Consider the following 13,461-nt stretch of genomic DNA (forward strand, 5'->3'; position numbering starts at 1 on the left):
TTGAAAATTATTTGAGTTGAAGTATTCGTTCACTGGATCTAAGCATTATGCATGATCTGTTTGAATACTGTTAAGAAGAGAATGAAAGAATAATTAGATTGTGAGATCCTTGAGGAATCTTTTGCCTTTCATTATATTCCCAACACAGCACAGTGTTTGGCACATAATAGGGGCTTAATACATGCTTATTGACTGACCATAGGTCATTGAGCTGAAATATATTTAAGTATATATCTTAACTTTTTTTACTAGAGTCATGCTGTCCTCACTATTTCTCCTTTCTGCTTTATTTTCTTTTTAATGAACTGAGCTAAGGCTAGAAATTGGTTATAGAAGTTTATAAGATATACAAAATTTCACAAACTATGTTTTATCATCTACTTTGGCTTAATCTAGGGTCTAGGCAAGTGCTTTCAGCTTTTTAATGTCATAGGTCTCTTTGGCAGTGTGGAGAAGAAGTGTTTTTAAATTGTTAAAGGAAATGCTAAATTTCAGTTAAAAGTTAATGAAAACAAAAATATAATTTTTCCCCATTGAAGTTTGCAAACCCCCTCCCCTCTCCTGCTATGGACCTAGGTGTATGCTAGAGTCAGTCAGCTTTTATGGGCTTGTTAAGAACCAGATTAAATTTATTTACCGGCATACTCCTTGATTAGGAAGGGGTTGTCTATGGATCCATGGTTAAAAAAATCCCTGCCCTAGAGTTAGTGCAGTGTGGAAAATAATAACAATGATTATCTTTTTATATTTGCTATATTTCTTTTTCAATTAAAAATCAGATCGTGATATTGATTTCATGAAAAGAACATTTGACATCATATAGTAAACCTTAACTGAATTTATCTATTATAACTTTCAGCCAGTTTCCTTAGATATGTAAATATTTTCATTGAAATGAGCTTAATCTAATTTAATTCAGAAGCTATTTATGTTTTAAAGAGGATTTTATTGCTTTCTAATGAAAATTCTTGGACATTACAGGATGTCATGTTGTAATTTTACCTGTCTAGTATGGCAAAAATCACATTTAGCTCTATAAGAACTAGAATAAAGCATTTTAAAATTCTAACTATACCTGAGCTTCTTCCTGTTGCTTCTTAAGCTGTTCCAGCATCTGCTGAAACTCAGCCTCCTTCTGCTCTGCCTCTTCCAAAGTGGCCTGGTTCTGCTCCTCATAGGCCATGGCAACCACAGCCAGGATCAAGTTCACCAAATAGAAGGAGCCCAAGAAAATCACCAGAACAAAAAATATCATGTATGTTTTTCCCGCAGCACGTAGTGTCTAGTGGAAGAAAAGTGTCAATGTCATGTCTTAATGTCATGATACAAGGTAGGAGACTGCTTTTCACAAGTTAGGAAGTGAGCCACCAATTTATTCATAAGACTTTATTCTGAACCAAATGAGACTATTGTGCTTAGTCTATTACGGAGAAATATGATGGTGATAATTGTAATCTTCCTTTAACTTGAATTCTACTTCCTGATGGACTTAAAAAGGCAGAATGAGACATAACATTTTTGGACATAGACAACATGAAAGTTAGTTTTGCTTGCCTGAATATTTGTTATGTAGATTTATTTTTTTTTTTAATCAGGGAGAAGAAAGGAGAGAAAATAATTGCATGTTAATTGAAAAATAAGAAAAAATGGGGAGGGGAGAAGGTGAATTCAAAAGAGATAGGGGAGGTGTGGTTATATAGCAATTAACATTTTGAAAAAGATCTGGAGATTTTAGTGGCCTAAAAGTTCAGTATGAGTCAATATCATGATTTAGCTCTCAAAAAAGTTAATATGATCTTAGACTAAATAATGAGAGGCATAATATCCAAATGAAAGTCATAGCCCCATGAACTCTGACCTGGCCAAACTATATCTTCAATATGTTCCATTTTTGCCATGACATTTTGGTACTGATAAGCTACTCTTTGGGGATATTCCAAAGGAGGGCAGCGAGGAAGGTAAAGGGCTTTGAAAAGATGAAGGTCAGCTGACTGGAGTACAAATATTTAGTTGACTAGCAACATGATAGCTGTATTCAAGTAGAAGAAGGACTGTTCTTCTGTTCAGTCCTAGAGGACAGGGAGTAGGAGCAGCAAGTATAAGTTTCAAAGAGATAAATTTAAGCTCGATATTGGGAAAAACTTGGTAATAGCTAGAGTTGCCCACAAGTTGAGGTCGGGGTATTAGGAGGTTTCTTGTCCTTGGAGGTCTTCAGACGGAGGTTAGGTGACCACCTGTCACTGCACAGTAGAGGAGTTTCATGTTTCTGTGAGTAGAAGTATTTGATCCTAGAAGTCCTTTTCAACTAACTCTGAGATTCTGTCATTCTATATATAATACTCTAGCATTTTGACTACAACTTATTTGTAGCATGAAAGATAATTTATTCCAAAAGTTCACTATGAAAAGCTCACTCCTATAAAACTTTATTTTCAAACATGCATGAATTTTTATGTCTAAAGATATTTACTGCTTTTGGGATAGTAATATCTCAACCTTTTTATAATGAGCTGCTTCTGGAGAAGACAGTACTTCCTCTCCCTTTCTGAACTCTGTACTTACTTGCTACACCATTCATTTGGCATTTTCTTTGGTAGAGAATTGTGATTTCATTATTGTAGGAACCTGCCCCATAGGGATTTGCCAGTATGGAAAACCCTGCAGGGATAAAGATTGATAGTTCTCTATAGTGATTGTTTTAGGAGTTGCCTGAGGCAAATGAGAGGTCAAGTGACTTGCATACAGCCAGTCTGTGTCAGAAGCAAGACTTGATTCCAGGCCCACACTCTGTCCACTGTGTAGTGCCACCTTATATTTTTTAGTTTTCCAATCATGTAATTATGTTTTTTTCCACTTACTTTTAATGTAAAGCTTTTTGAAGTCAAGAAATTGTGTCATTATCCTCCTCCTCCTCCTCATTTATGTAGCATTTTGAAGTTTACAGAGAGCTTTGCTCATTTAACAATTTTAATCTCACTTAATAATAACACAATAAAGGTCTTAAAGTCCTTTGTATCCCCTATGTTGCCTAGCACAACCTCATGCATAAAAGGTGCTCAGTGTGTATTTGCTGATTGATGAAGATACAAGACAGACTCACCTTATGCCAAATTATACTCTCTGCCAAATAGTATTAAAGTTTCAGTTACATATAATTTTTTATGTGATCTTAAATTTTAAAAAATCTATTACTCAAGCCTTACCAGCTGGTAAAGGTTTTCCCAGTAATCTTGAGTCATTAGTCTGAACAAAGACAAGAAGGCCCAGCTGAAGGTGTCAAAACTAGTGTAGCCATAATTGGGATTTATACCAGCTTTCACACATATATATCCTTCTGGACAATGACTGCAAGTGTTAGAAAGAAATAAAGATATGGTTAGTATGATAACCTCAGTTGATTTGGGATTATGTAAGCATTCAGTAATCTGAGTATCTTTTCTAAAGGATTTGCTTCCCTTTACTCTCATAAAATATTTTCAACCGTTGTTATAGTGAAATGTCTGTCACATGAATTTTCCTTGGCAAAACAGTTATTATAAAACTTAGCTTCTATACAAAGATGAAACTAATCCACTATGTATTCTCTAATACATAGAGAAACTAATCCACTTTCTTCTTTTAGAGTCAGCATACTTCTCATAAAGTGTACACCAATGCTACTTTCAGATAAGTCGGAATGGATGATAAATAATCAAAGCTTTAAGAATAACCCATTATTACTCATGAGTTGGATCTCTTAGTTACTTCTATAGGACTCTGGCTTGAGAGCTCTCCTAAATAATTAGAGCTGTCTCAAAGTGGAATGGGCTGCCTTTGGAGGGAACAGATTTCAACACCACTACAATTGTTCAAGCAAACAGATAGCAGGCTAGCTCTACACATAGAAAGCATAGGTATTTCGGAACTTTTGTTCAGATATGAACTGTATTAGTTAGCTTCTAGATGATCAATGCTGTGAGGCTGAAGTCTAACAATAAAACTGTTTTCAATTTACTGAGTATTTGGGGCTTCTTTTAGTGGCCAAAGTCATGTCACTTCTCTGCTCCCCAGAGAGTTTTGCAGCCCAGTTGCTTGAGTTGTAAATTAATAAAGGGCTCTTTATTTCATAAATAGATGGCCTCTGAGGTTCCTTCCAGCCCTAGCTCTGTGACCTTTGACCTGCTGCTGTTATTCCACAGGGAATTAAGCTGATCCAAGTTATCCCACTGTGGTGTTTTGTCTGTGGTCTGTAGCTTGTCATCTTTTCTGCTAAAGACATTTCCTAATTTTAAAACAGTTCAATTCAGTTTTAGTAGAAACTTAAAGGGATTCAGGAAGGTCAGAATCAGAGTGGAGGAGGGAGAGTGTTCTAGGCCTGGGGGATAGCGAGAAGGAAGGCCTGGAGATGGAATGTCTTGTTTGTGGAATAGCTTGGAGGCCAGAGTCACTGGATCCAAGAGCACATATTGTGGAGTAAGGAGTAAGAAGATTGAAGAGAAAAGCAGAGCTTGGACAGTGAAGGGCTTTGACAAGGGCTCTGCCAGCTTCTTCCACCTGCCCTACCTCTGCCACATATAAACACATACAGATCTCTTTTAAACCTGACTCCCCTATATTCTGTATTCATTCAGAGCCTCTGCTCTCCAAGTTAGAAAGTAATGAACCCAAAGATGTACTAATAATTATAAGGCCTTAATGTATTAATGAGAGGAGAGATCCACATATGCAGTTCATTCAGAATACATTGGTTTAACCCAAAGGAATGACTTTCTGGTGTTAATTTTAGGGGCTTTGACAAAAAAAAAAAAGAAAACATTTGGAGTCCCTTTGGCAATCCTATTCTTTCTATGTATAGAGCTAGCCTTGTATCTGTTTGTCTCTTCTGGTTTCCATTATATAATGAAATCTTCTTAATAATGTTCCTTACCCTGCATCTGAGCTATTTCCACAAAGTAAAGCATCACTTTGTCCATCCAAATGATAAAAATGACCTGTTAATGAAAAGAATAAAATATTTTGTAGGTTAATTCCATTAATATTGTCAGTTCTATACTATCTAATAACAATGATATACATTTCCACTCATTTCACAATTCTAAAATACTCCTTATTTTCCATAAGAATAGGCACTGAATTTCTGAACAGTTTTGGCATCGGATTTTAAAAAAATTACCCTCATTTCTTCGTCTATTGACATTTGTAAAAATTTTGGCAACAAACAGGTTAATATATAGCAGCACTTCTTACTTTTATCTTCAATGTATTCCTTCCAGTTAAATGTGGTCATTGTTGTATTGACAGATGTCCCATTTATATCAATTGTACTATTAAAGTAGGAAGTGATGTTTGTTTCAAAAGTAGAATTGCCTGGGGGCCATTGCAAACATTTGTTCCTCAGGTTGCCCATGAACAGCTGCAGCCCAATGAGAGCAAATACACTCAGACAAAACACAGTCAGGATCATGACATCAGAAAGCTTCTTCACTGACTGGATCAGCGCCCCCACGATAGTCTTTAAGCCTGCAAAGGGAGCATGATAGAACAACATATTAATACCACCACAAATCACAATTTCTTATTAATCATGCTTGAGCATCCCTTCCCTTTCATTTCCCAAATGATTGTTTGGCTTGTGAGATAATAAAGCCCAGCAAACAACCTATGAGTTTGGGGAATGAATGAGGAACAAATTTTTGTCTATAAGCAGTGTACTTTCTGGCTCCTCACTATGACTTTTTCTGAAAACAGGAAATTTTGTTTATTATGGTTACATGCCCACAGGACCATGTAAAGAAAATCTTTCTGTTCTTTCTTTATATTGCATCTCTTCTTTTTTTATTGTTTTCTTTCCTTTAAACATTGTCATATACTATTATTTACCTGGCAGTGGTTTAGAGGAAAAAACCAAATTAACGTTTTAAAAATCCAATGTTATATTGAAGCTATTTTTAAAAATGATCTCTTCTACTTTTAAGATAACTTAAAAAATATTTCTATTTTCAATCCTAAACATTTTCAATAAATGGTAACATTTAAATAAATAATTAAGCTGTATGTCATTGAAGCTTTTTCTAAATGTTTTAAGAGAAAGCTTCTTACCATAAATGAAAACTGTTTAAAAACAGCTGTCTCATGCAATACTTTGTTAAACTTAGGGGCTGACTTTATAAATACAAATATAAAAATGTAAAGATTCATTATAATTAAAACTCTGCCTTACAGTTACTTTTATTAATGTAAATTAATGTAAAATGCATTTTGTTAATGTAAATTTTTTAAAAAGGCTCTTTGCTGTAAAGTTGTACTTTCAACTTGGATATATTTAAAATCAGTCTCAGTGTTTAACTTCGCCCTCACCTGGAATAACTGAAATAGTTTTCAGTGCTCAGAGAACTCTGAATGTTCTCAATGCTGAGACATTGCCCAGGTCCACAAACTCTGTCACATATCTGTATAGGGGAGTTCACACACAAACACAATAACACACAAGAAATAATTGGATATATAAGGGACCTAATCCCTTATGCCAGTTAACTTCTTACCTGGGATTACAGAAATAGTTTTCAGAGCTCTCAAGACTCTGAAAGTTCGAAGAGCTGAAACATTGCCTAGGTTTACAAATTCTGTTACATACCTGTAGAATTAAATCAGAGTTATTGAGGATTTTTGCAGAGTTTATACTTAGTAAGTAATTAATGATGCATTTGGCTCACAGATGATTTTGCCAAAGGAGTCTAATAAAATTTCTAGTGTTTGAAGTTAACTTTCATTTCAATCTGTCCTTCAAGAATATAGTTTGGAGGCTGTTAGTTCAGTTTAAATGTCAACAGACTGAACCAAGTTTATATGTAAGTACCAAACTCATTTCCCTAAATTTATCTGGTGGCACTGGGACAGGGTGAAGTCAACAAATAACTTTAACATGGTTGAGTAGAAAGAATTTAAGATATTAGTTGATGTCCCTTTCTTAGAGTTACTCTTGGAAATGATACATAATGCCACAACTTCTGTAGCAGGTTTTGTTTTTGAGATACAGAGTGTGTTCCAAAAATGCATGCAACAGATACATAGTCACATCAACTAAAAAGAAATCCCTATGATGACAAAGCTATGCTTGGTATGTTTTATGCAGAAATTAATTTCATGCCTCTGTTTATGTGAGCATTTCAAACACTTACGCCATCAAAATGACACTGAAATCCAGCCAGTTCCATGGATCTCGAAGAAAAGTAAAGCCTTCTAAGCAGAAACCTCTTGCCAAAATTTTTATAAGTGATTCAAAAGTATAAATTCCTGTGAAAGTGTACCTAGGAGAAATATTGAAGCAAAATTTAATGCTATATAATGGTTTTTCAATGTAAACTTTAAAAAAAAAACCCAGAATCACACTAATACTTTTCATTATAGAATAAAAATACAGGCCTCTTTTTGGCTCCATTAAAGGGAATTTAGTTATTTATTCTTTAAATATTGTAGTATAAGGCAGTTTCCCTGAGCAGTAGAGGACACTTTAGTCAATCATTAATTAAGCAGGTTCTTGCTGTTGTTTTAAGTTCCCAAAGAATTGTATAAGGATTTAGTAACATGAATTCTGGACATTTATCATTAGAATAGATTGTTCAAAATAAGAGACAGAATTTTAAATATAAACCTGAATTTGAAAAGATGTATTTCTTACCCATCAATTTATCTGTTCATCCTTCTATACCAGACCAATCAGTCAACATGTTTCTGTTCAGTCAGCCAATGTAAACAGATCAATTGACTTTCTGATGCACCATCTTTCTCTTATGAAAGATCTTTTCCTTAAGCTCTGAGAGGGAGGGAACAAGTCTAGACCTGAATATAAGAACCCCACTCAAAAAAAAATTACAAGGGCTCTACTCTTTCCTTTGGGTCCTTTAGGTAATAGTCAGAAAATGATCAACATTCTCCCCCAAATTCCTAAAGATTTTTTTATGCCTGAATTGAGAAAAGAAAGCCTAGGCTGTCACAGCAACCTATGACCTTTAATTACACAGCAGTTATGAAGTGTGAATAGTCACAAATAATGAGAGATGAACATAATTCTTGCCCAGGTGGGAGCATCTTTGAGGAAAGGTTTGCATGTTATAGCTATTTTGCTGATTTCTACAGTCTGTTCCAAGTATATCATACATAGGCAATGCCTCTTTACCAGGAAAAATTCTATAAAGGATTGTTAAAATTGATTTGTGAGCATTTAGAAAAAAATATGAAAATCCATAGGCATCAACAAGGGGTCACTAAGAATGTCGTGGCAAAGTAACAATTTCCTTTTTTAAAGTATACTTACTAGATCAATAGATCAGAAAAATGCCATATACATAATATATCCTGATTTCATGAAATCATCTGACAAAGTATCTAATGATATCCATGTGAATAAAATTAGGAATGTGGGCCAGATGATAGCAGTGTTAACCTTTGCAGGAAACTGAACAACCTTATTCAAAAAAGAGTTGACTGATAGGTTGACATTCATCTAAAGGAGTGTCTCTTAATGGAGTGTCCCAGAGCTCTCTCTGATCCTTAGCTTTATCTTGTTCAGTATTTTTGTATGAAGACATGAAAGGCATGTTTATCACAGCTACAGATAATAAAAATATTGGAGGGGAAATGCCTGACATAACACCTAGAAGAAGGCTTTGCATGTTAGGAAATCAACAAATATTTGATGAATAAATAAAATCTTTATGGTAGATGACAACATCAAAACCCAAAACTACCTTAACAGATTAGAACAGTAGACTAAAATCAACAAGATAAAATTTAACATGAATAAATATTAAATCTGTCACTGACTGAAATATTTTGTGTAGTATTGAAAATTACAAAGTTCATAAAAAAGATCTAGGAGTTTTACTTGATCATAAGGTTCATATTAATATATAGTGCTAAAATAGCTAATTAAATTTTGTTACATTAAAAGAATTGACTCTTCATGACCCCATTTGTGGCTTTCTTGGCAAAGATATTGGAGTGGTTTACTATTTCATTCTCAAGCTCATTTTACAGATGGGAAAACTGAACCAAACAGGATTAAGTGACTTGCCTGTAGTGACATAACTAGTTAAACATCTAAGGCCAGGCTTGAATTCAGGAAGATGAGTCTTCCTGTCTCCAGGTCAGGCAAGGAAGATGAGTCTTCCTGTTCTGGGCCATGCACACTGTCCACTGTGCCACCTACCTGCCCTATTAGAATTATAGCGTTTGAGTAATAGAGAATAGTAGCTTCACTTTATTCTGCAATGCTCAGGCTACATCCAGAACACTGTCTTCAGTTTGGAGCTCATAGTTACAAACTAGAGAGTGCCTTATAAAAAGGAAACCTAGATTGTAAGGGAGCTTGCAATTCATGTCACACAGGGCCTTCTGGTAGAACTGAAGATGTTTAATAGAAAGGGCACTGGACCTGGAACTGGGAAGACCCGAGTTCAAATCCAGTCTCACATACTAGCTGTATAATTGTGGTCACATGATGTAACCAAACCAATCAACTTCAGTTTCCTCATCTTTCCAGTGGGAATAATAATACCAACTATTTCCCAGGGTTATTGTGAGGATAAAATGAGATAAAATGTATAAAACTCTTTGCAAAACTTAAAGTGCTATATAAATGCTAGATGTAATGATGATGATATTTAGACTAGCATAGAGAAGACTAAAGATAAATACCATCTCTTTGTTCTAGTATTTTAGATGTTTTCATGTGGAAGAGATAGTAGGTTTTTACTACCAAAACCAGAACTGAGATTAATCAGTATCAGTTTTAAAAAATGGATTTAGCTCAATATATAGGAGCTTTCTAATAATTAAAGCTATCCGACAGAACTGTGAGTTACCTAGTGAAGTCTATGAGTTCATTGTTACTAGATTTATTCAAGTAGCAGAAGATATGCTTTCAGGTTATAGACAGGGGGGGTTATAGAATTCATTGCTGCACTAGAATAAAGGCTGTGTTAGATCAGCTCTATGGTTCAGTCCAACTCTTAAAATTCTATGATTTGTTCTTTTTTAAAAAAATTCTTTACCATTATATATTTAACAAAGTCAATGAAAAGCCTTTTGCCCTTTATTTCTATAACAAAGTTATTTTTGTCTTTTTAAAGATATATCTCTTTATCCCTCCAACAATTCTGCATAAGAGTATAAACTTGTCAAGGTGACTTATTCTTAGATATCTTCAATACTGGATAGTCCCCAAGGAAATTGATTCACATTGAATTTAATTAAAAAGGTTTTATTTTTTTTAAAGATATCACCTTAATTTAATATATATTTTAAAAAATTGATTCTCTAATACTAATTTTTCTTGTGAGAGAAATTCACCAAGAATTTCTTGATTTTTATGTTTTTTTATCAGGTACTTTTATATGTCTTTCCATGCTTAGAGGGGAAAAGTTCACTTCCTTTGATCATTAAAAGATTCAGGGCATTAATTAAGACTTTATAGCTGCTTCAATTAAGTGAAGGAAAGATGATGTTTTGGGCTTTACAAATATAGGAAAACACAAGATTTTCACAGTGGAAACATATTGACTGAAACTGTGCTGGGTTTTTTATTAATGCTTTGAGAAATGTTTGGAATAGTTAAGGAAAACTCCGTTTGCCCATAGCACAAGAATCAATCTAAGAATGACTTCAGTTTCTCCTTTCTCCTCACCTTTAGCTTTTTAAGGCTTTTGTTGTTGTTTTATATCTCACATCATTTCAAATACCCTTCTTCAATCCCTTCTTCCTTTAAACTTAATGTATACAAACAATACTTAAAAGTAGTCACTAATATTAACTACTTATTATGAAGTGCTTAGGAATATCTGAAATGCACTGTTTCTGATGACCACTTTGTCATTTTGGCAGCCTAATGATGGAACCTACCTATTTGAGGTCACCTGTGACCAATGTTACTTTCTATGCAACTGCAGACACAGAAAATGTGACTCATATTCTTTATCTGTGAAGTGGCTTGATATTCTCCTACAGTTGCTTGATTTTAGCATTTAATTGTTCCTTATTCACTGTCTACATTTTTCTTTTGCTTTTCTTCTCATGAGGGTATTTGAGAAAGCCAGTCAGTGAGTCAACAAGTATTTATTAAGTGCTCACTATTTGCTAAGCAATGTGCTAACCTCTGAGAATACAAATAAAAACAAAAACAGTCCCTCCCCTCAGGAAGATCATGTTCTAATGGGAGAGATAATATGTAAATAAGATATGTGCCTAGTGGATGAGAGGTTATCTAAGTCAAGGTAGTAGCTACTGGGATTTGGGGGTGGGATAAGGCCTGTTGTAAAAGATGGGACATGAGATGAATCTTGAAAGAAGTCAGGGGAACTCAGAGCCACTGGTGAAGGGCCAGTATGTTCATCATATGAAGGACAGTCAGTGCAAAGCACAAGGTAGAGAGAAAAGGACATGGAGTATTGTACTGGAGAAACAGCAAGTATGCTAAACTTCCTGTTCTTAAATTTGATATTCTTTTAAAACAAAACAAATAAACAAATAGAAAAATAACTAAATCTCTCTTCCCCAGTCTATCTATATCCCAAAATCACAGTATTTTGATTTCCTAAAAACTAAATGTTTTTTCATTGGTATCGTGAACTCTTAAGATATATCCCCCGACCTTGATTTATCGCTTTTAAATATACACCACCTTTGCTTATATTTCTATTTGACATGTGGAGAAACTATGGTAGTTAAGATAGTATTCTCAAAAATATTTCCTTTCTACATTTTTCTCTCTTACAAGGGCTTAGAAAAATGTGTGAAGAAATTGAGAAATCGTTCCAACTGTTCTATTTTTTTTCCATTTGAATAAGAGGTATATACATGAATATATTTCTTCTCAATAGATTGTCATTTTCATGGAGAATATTTCTAACAGCTGTAATTTTATGCAATTCAAGAGAAAGAGTCTAGATAGGCTAAGATTTATCTTTTATTTTGTAAAATGTATTTCCTTTCTGACTTTGTGAGTGAGTCATTATTTCTAAGATCTGTTTTTAAAGATGTTTGTAGCTACCATGACATTCTGGAAGGAGGTGGTACTCAGTCTACAAAATATTCCCTGATTCCTTCCCTCCCCTCTACACTTTCCAATTGCTAGTGTTTTCTCTAACTTCAGCTTATTTTAGATCCTGATTGGTGAAACTAAGAATTCCTTCCCTGAAGTGGTAGCATTATTTAAATTTCCATTACACATTTCAATTGGGCTACAATAAATTACCATATTTTATATAATTATAACTTTGAATATTGCAAAATTAAATAAATGCCAACACTTTAGGGGATCCATTATTTTCATTATTTGAGAACTAGCTGCATTACACTTACTTGTAATTTAAGTTAGATATAAATTTGTCCCCATTAGAATGTAAGTAACTTGCAGGAAGAGTTAGTTTTGTTTTTGTGTTCATTGCCTGGTACAGTGCTCTGTACAAAACAAATGTTTAATAATTGTCCAGTAAATGGAATTGAATAAACAGAGACTAAACCTTTAAGCTGTGCTTACCACATGACTAGTCTTTTGCCCTAGTAGTAAAGATCAATACTGTATTAAAGCTCCTACATGACTGAATCTATGAATGAAGATGACATGCTTTTCCTGTTATTTGGTAAATAAATGATTAAGAACATCTCTAGGTCAGTCCCTGGGGCACACTATGAGTTTCTTGTGAACAAACCCAATAACACAAATTACCTGATACTGCTTGATACATTTCTTGACACATACAGAGCAAGTGCTCAAACAGTGCTTGTTAAAGTAATGGAATTGAACACGTGGGTGGGAAGCAAAACACTCAGGCTCTTTTCCCTGGTTCAAACCCTAACTGTGAGCCAAAGCACATCACTTAGACTTCCTGTGCTACATCTTCATAAGAACTGAAATGGAGACAAGGATGCTTTATATCAGTGATATATTTAGAAAACAACTTATACATTATTTTTCTATAAGCTGATTTTTTAAAAAATTGAATCATTTTATAATTCACTTACATGATCATTTCAGAGATCATTTATCTTTTTTACTGACTAAACTTCAACTAACAGATGTCATTAACACTTGACTTTGGCATTGTTTCTGTTACTAGACCATCTCTTATGAAGTAGTTGGAGTGATCTGTAAATAACCACTTACTCTTACTTCAAGTAAACTTGCAGGATTTCAATGGCTTCCCATTCTATATCAGATTAAGTCATGTACCATAAAATCATAGGACCTTAGAGTTAGAGCAAGAAGGAATCTTAGAGCTCATCTAGTCCAACCTCTTCATTTTACAGATAAGGAAGGACAGAGAAGTTAAATGAATTGTCCAAGGCCAAATAGTAATGGTGAAATTCATACCTGGATCCTCTGAATCCAAATCCATTTATCTTTTCATCAAACTATCCATTATTTAAATTCATCCACAATCTAGTTCTAGTTTACCTTTTCAGCCTTACGTCAGATATTTCTAT

At 34.2% G+C, this 13,461-nt stretch overlaps 1 protein-coding gene across 1 annotated transcript in view; it reads right to left on the reverse strand.

The window, feature by feature from the left end:
- LOC140505803 (sodium channel protein type 3 subunit alpha) overlaps window positions 1-13,461 on the reverse strand; it is a 153,939-nt gene that overhangs the window by 86,752 nt on the left and 53,726 nt on the right. The window contains exons 5-10 of the mRNA XM_072612187.1: window positions 7,158-7,286; window positions 6,522-6,613; window positions 5,227-5,499; window positions 4,907-4,970; window positions 3,204-3,345; window positions 1,076-1,282 (exon numbers count right to left, since the gene is read on the reverse strand). Of these exons, the coding sequence (XP_072468288.1) occupies window positions 1,076-1,282; window positions 3,204-3,345; window positions 4,907-4,970; window positions 5,227-5,499; window positions 6,522-6,613; window positions 7,158-7,286 (907 nt within the window). The remainder of the gene's footprint in view (window positions 1-1,075; window positions 1,283-3,203; window positions 3,346-4,906; window positions 4,971-5,226; window positions 5,500-6,521; window positions 6,614-7,157; window positions 7,287-13,461) is intronic.

The sequence above is a fragment of the Notamacropus eugenii genome, chromosome 5, assembly GCF_028372415.1.
Source record: "Notamacropus eugenii isolate mMacEug1 chromosome 5, mMacEug1.pri_v2, whole genome shotgun sequence".
Lineage (NCBI taxonomy): Eukaryota > Metazoa > Chordata > Mammalia > Diprotodontia > Macropodidae > Notamacropus > Notamacropus eugenii.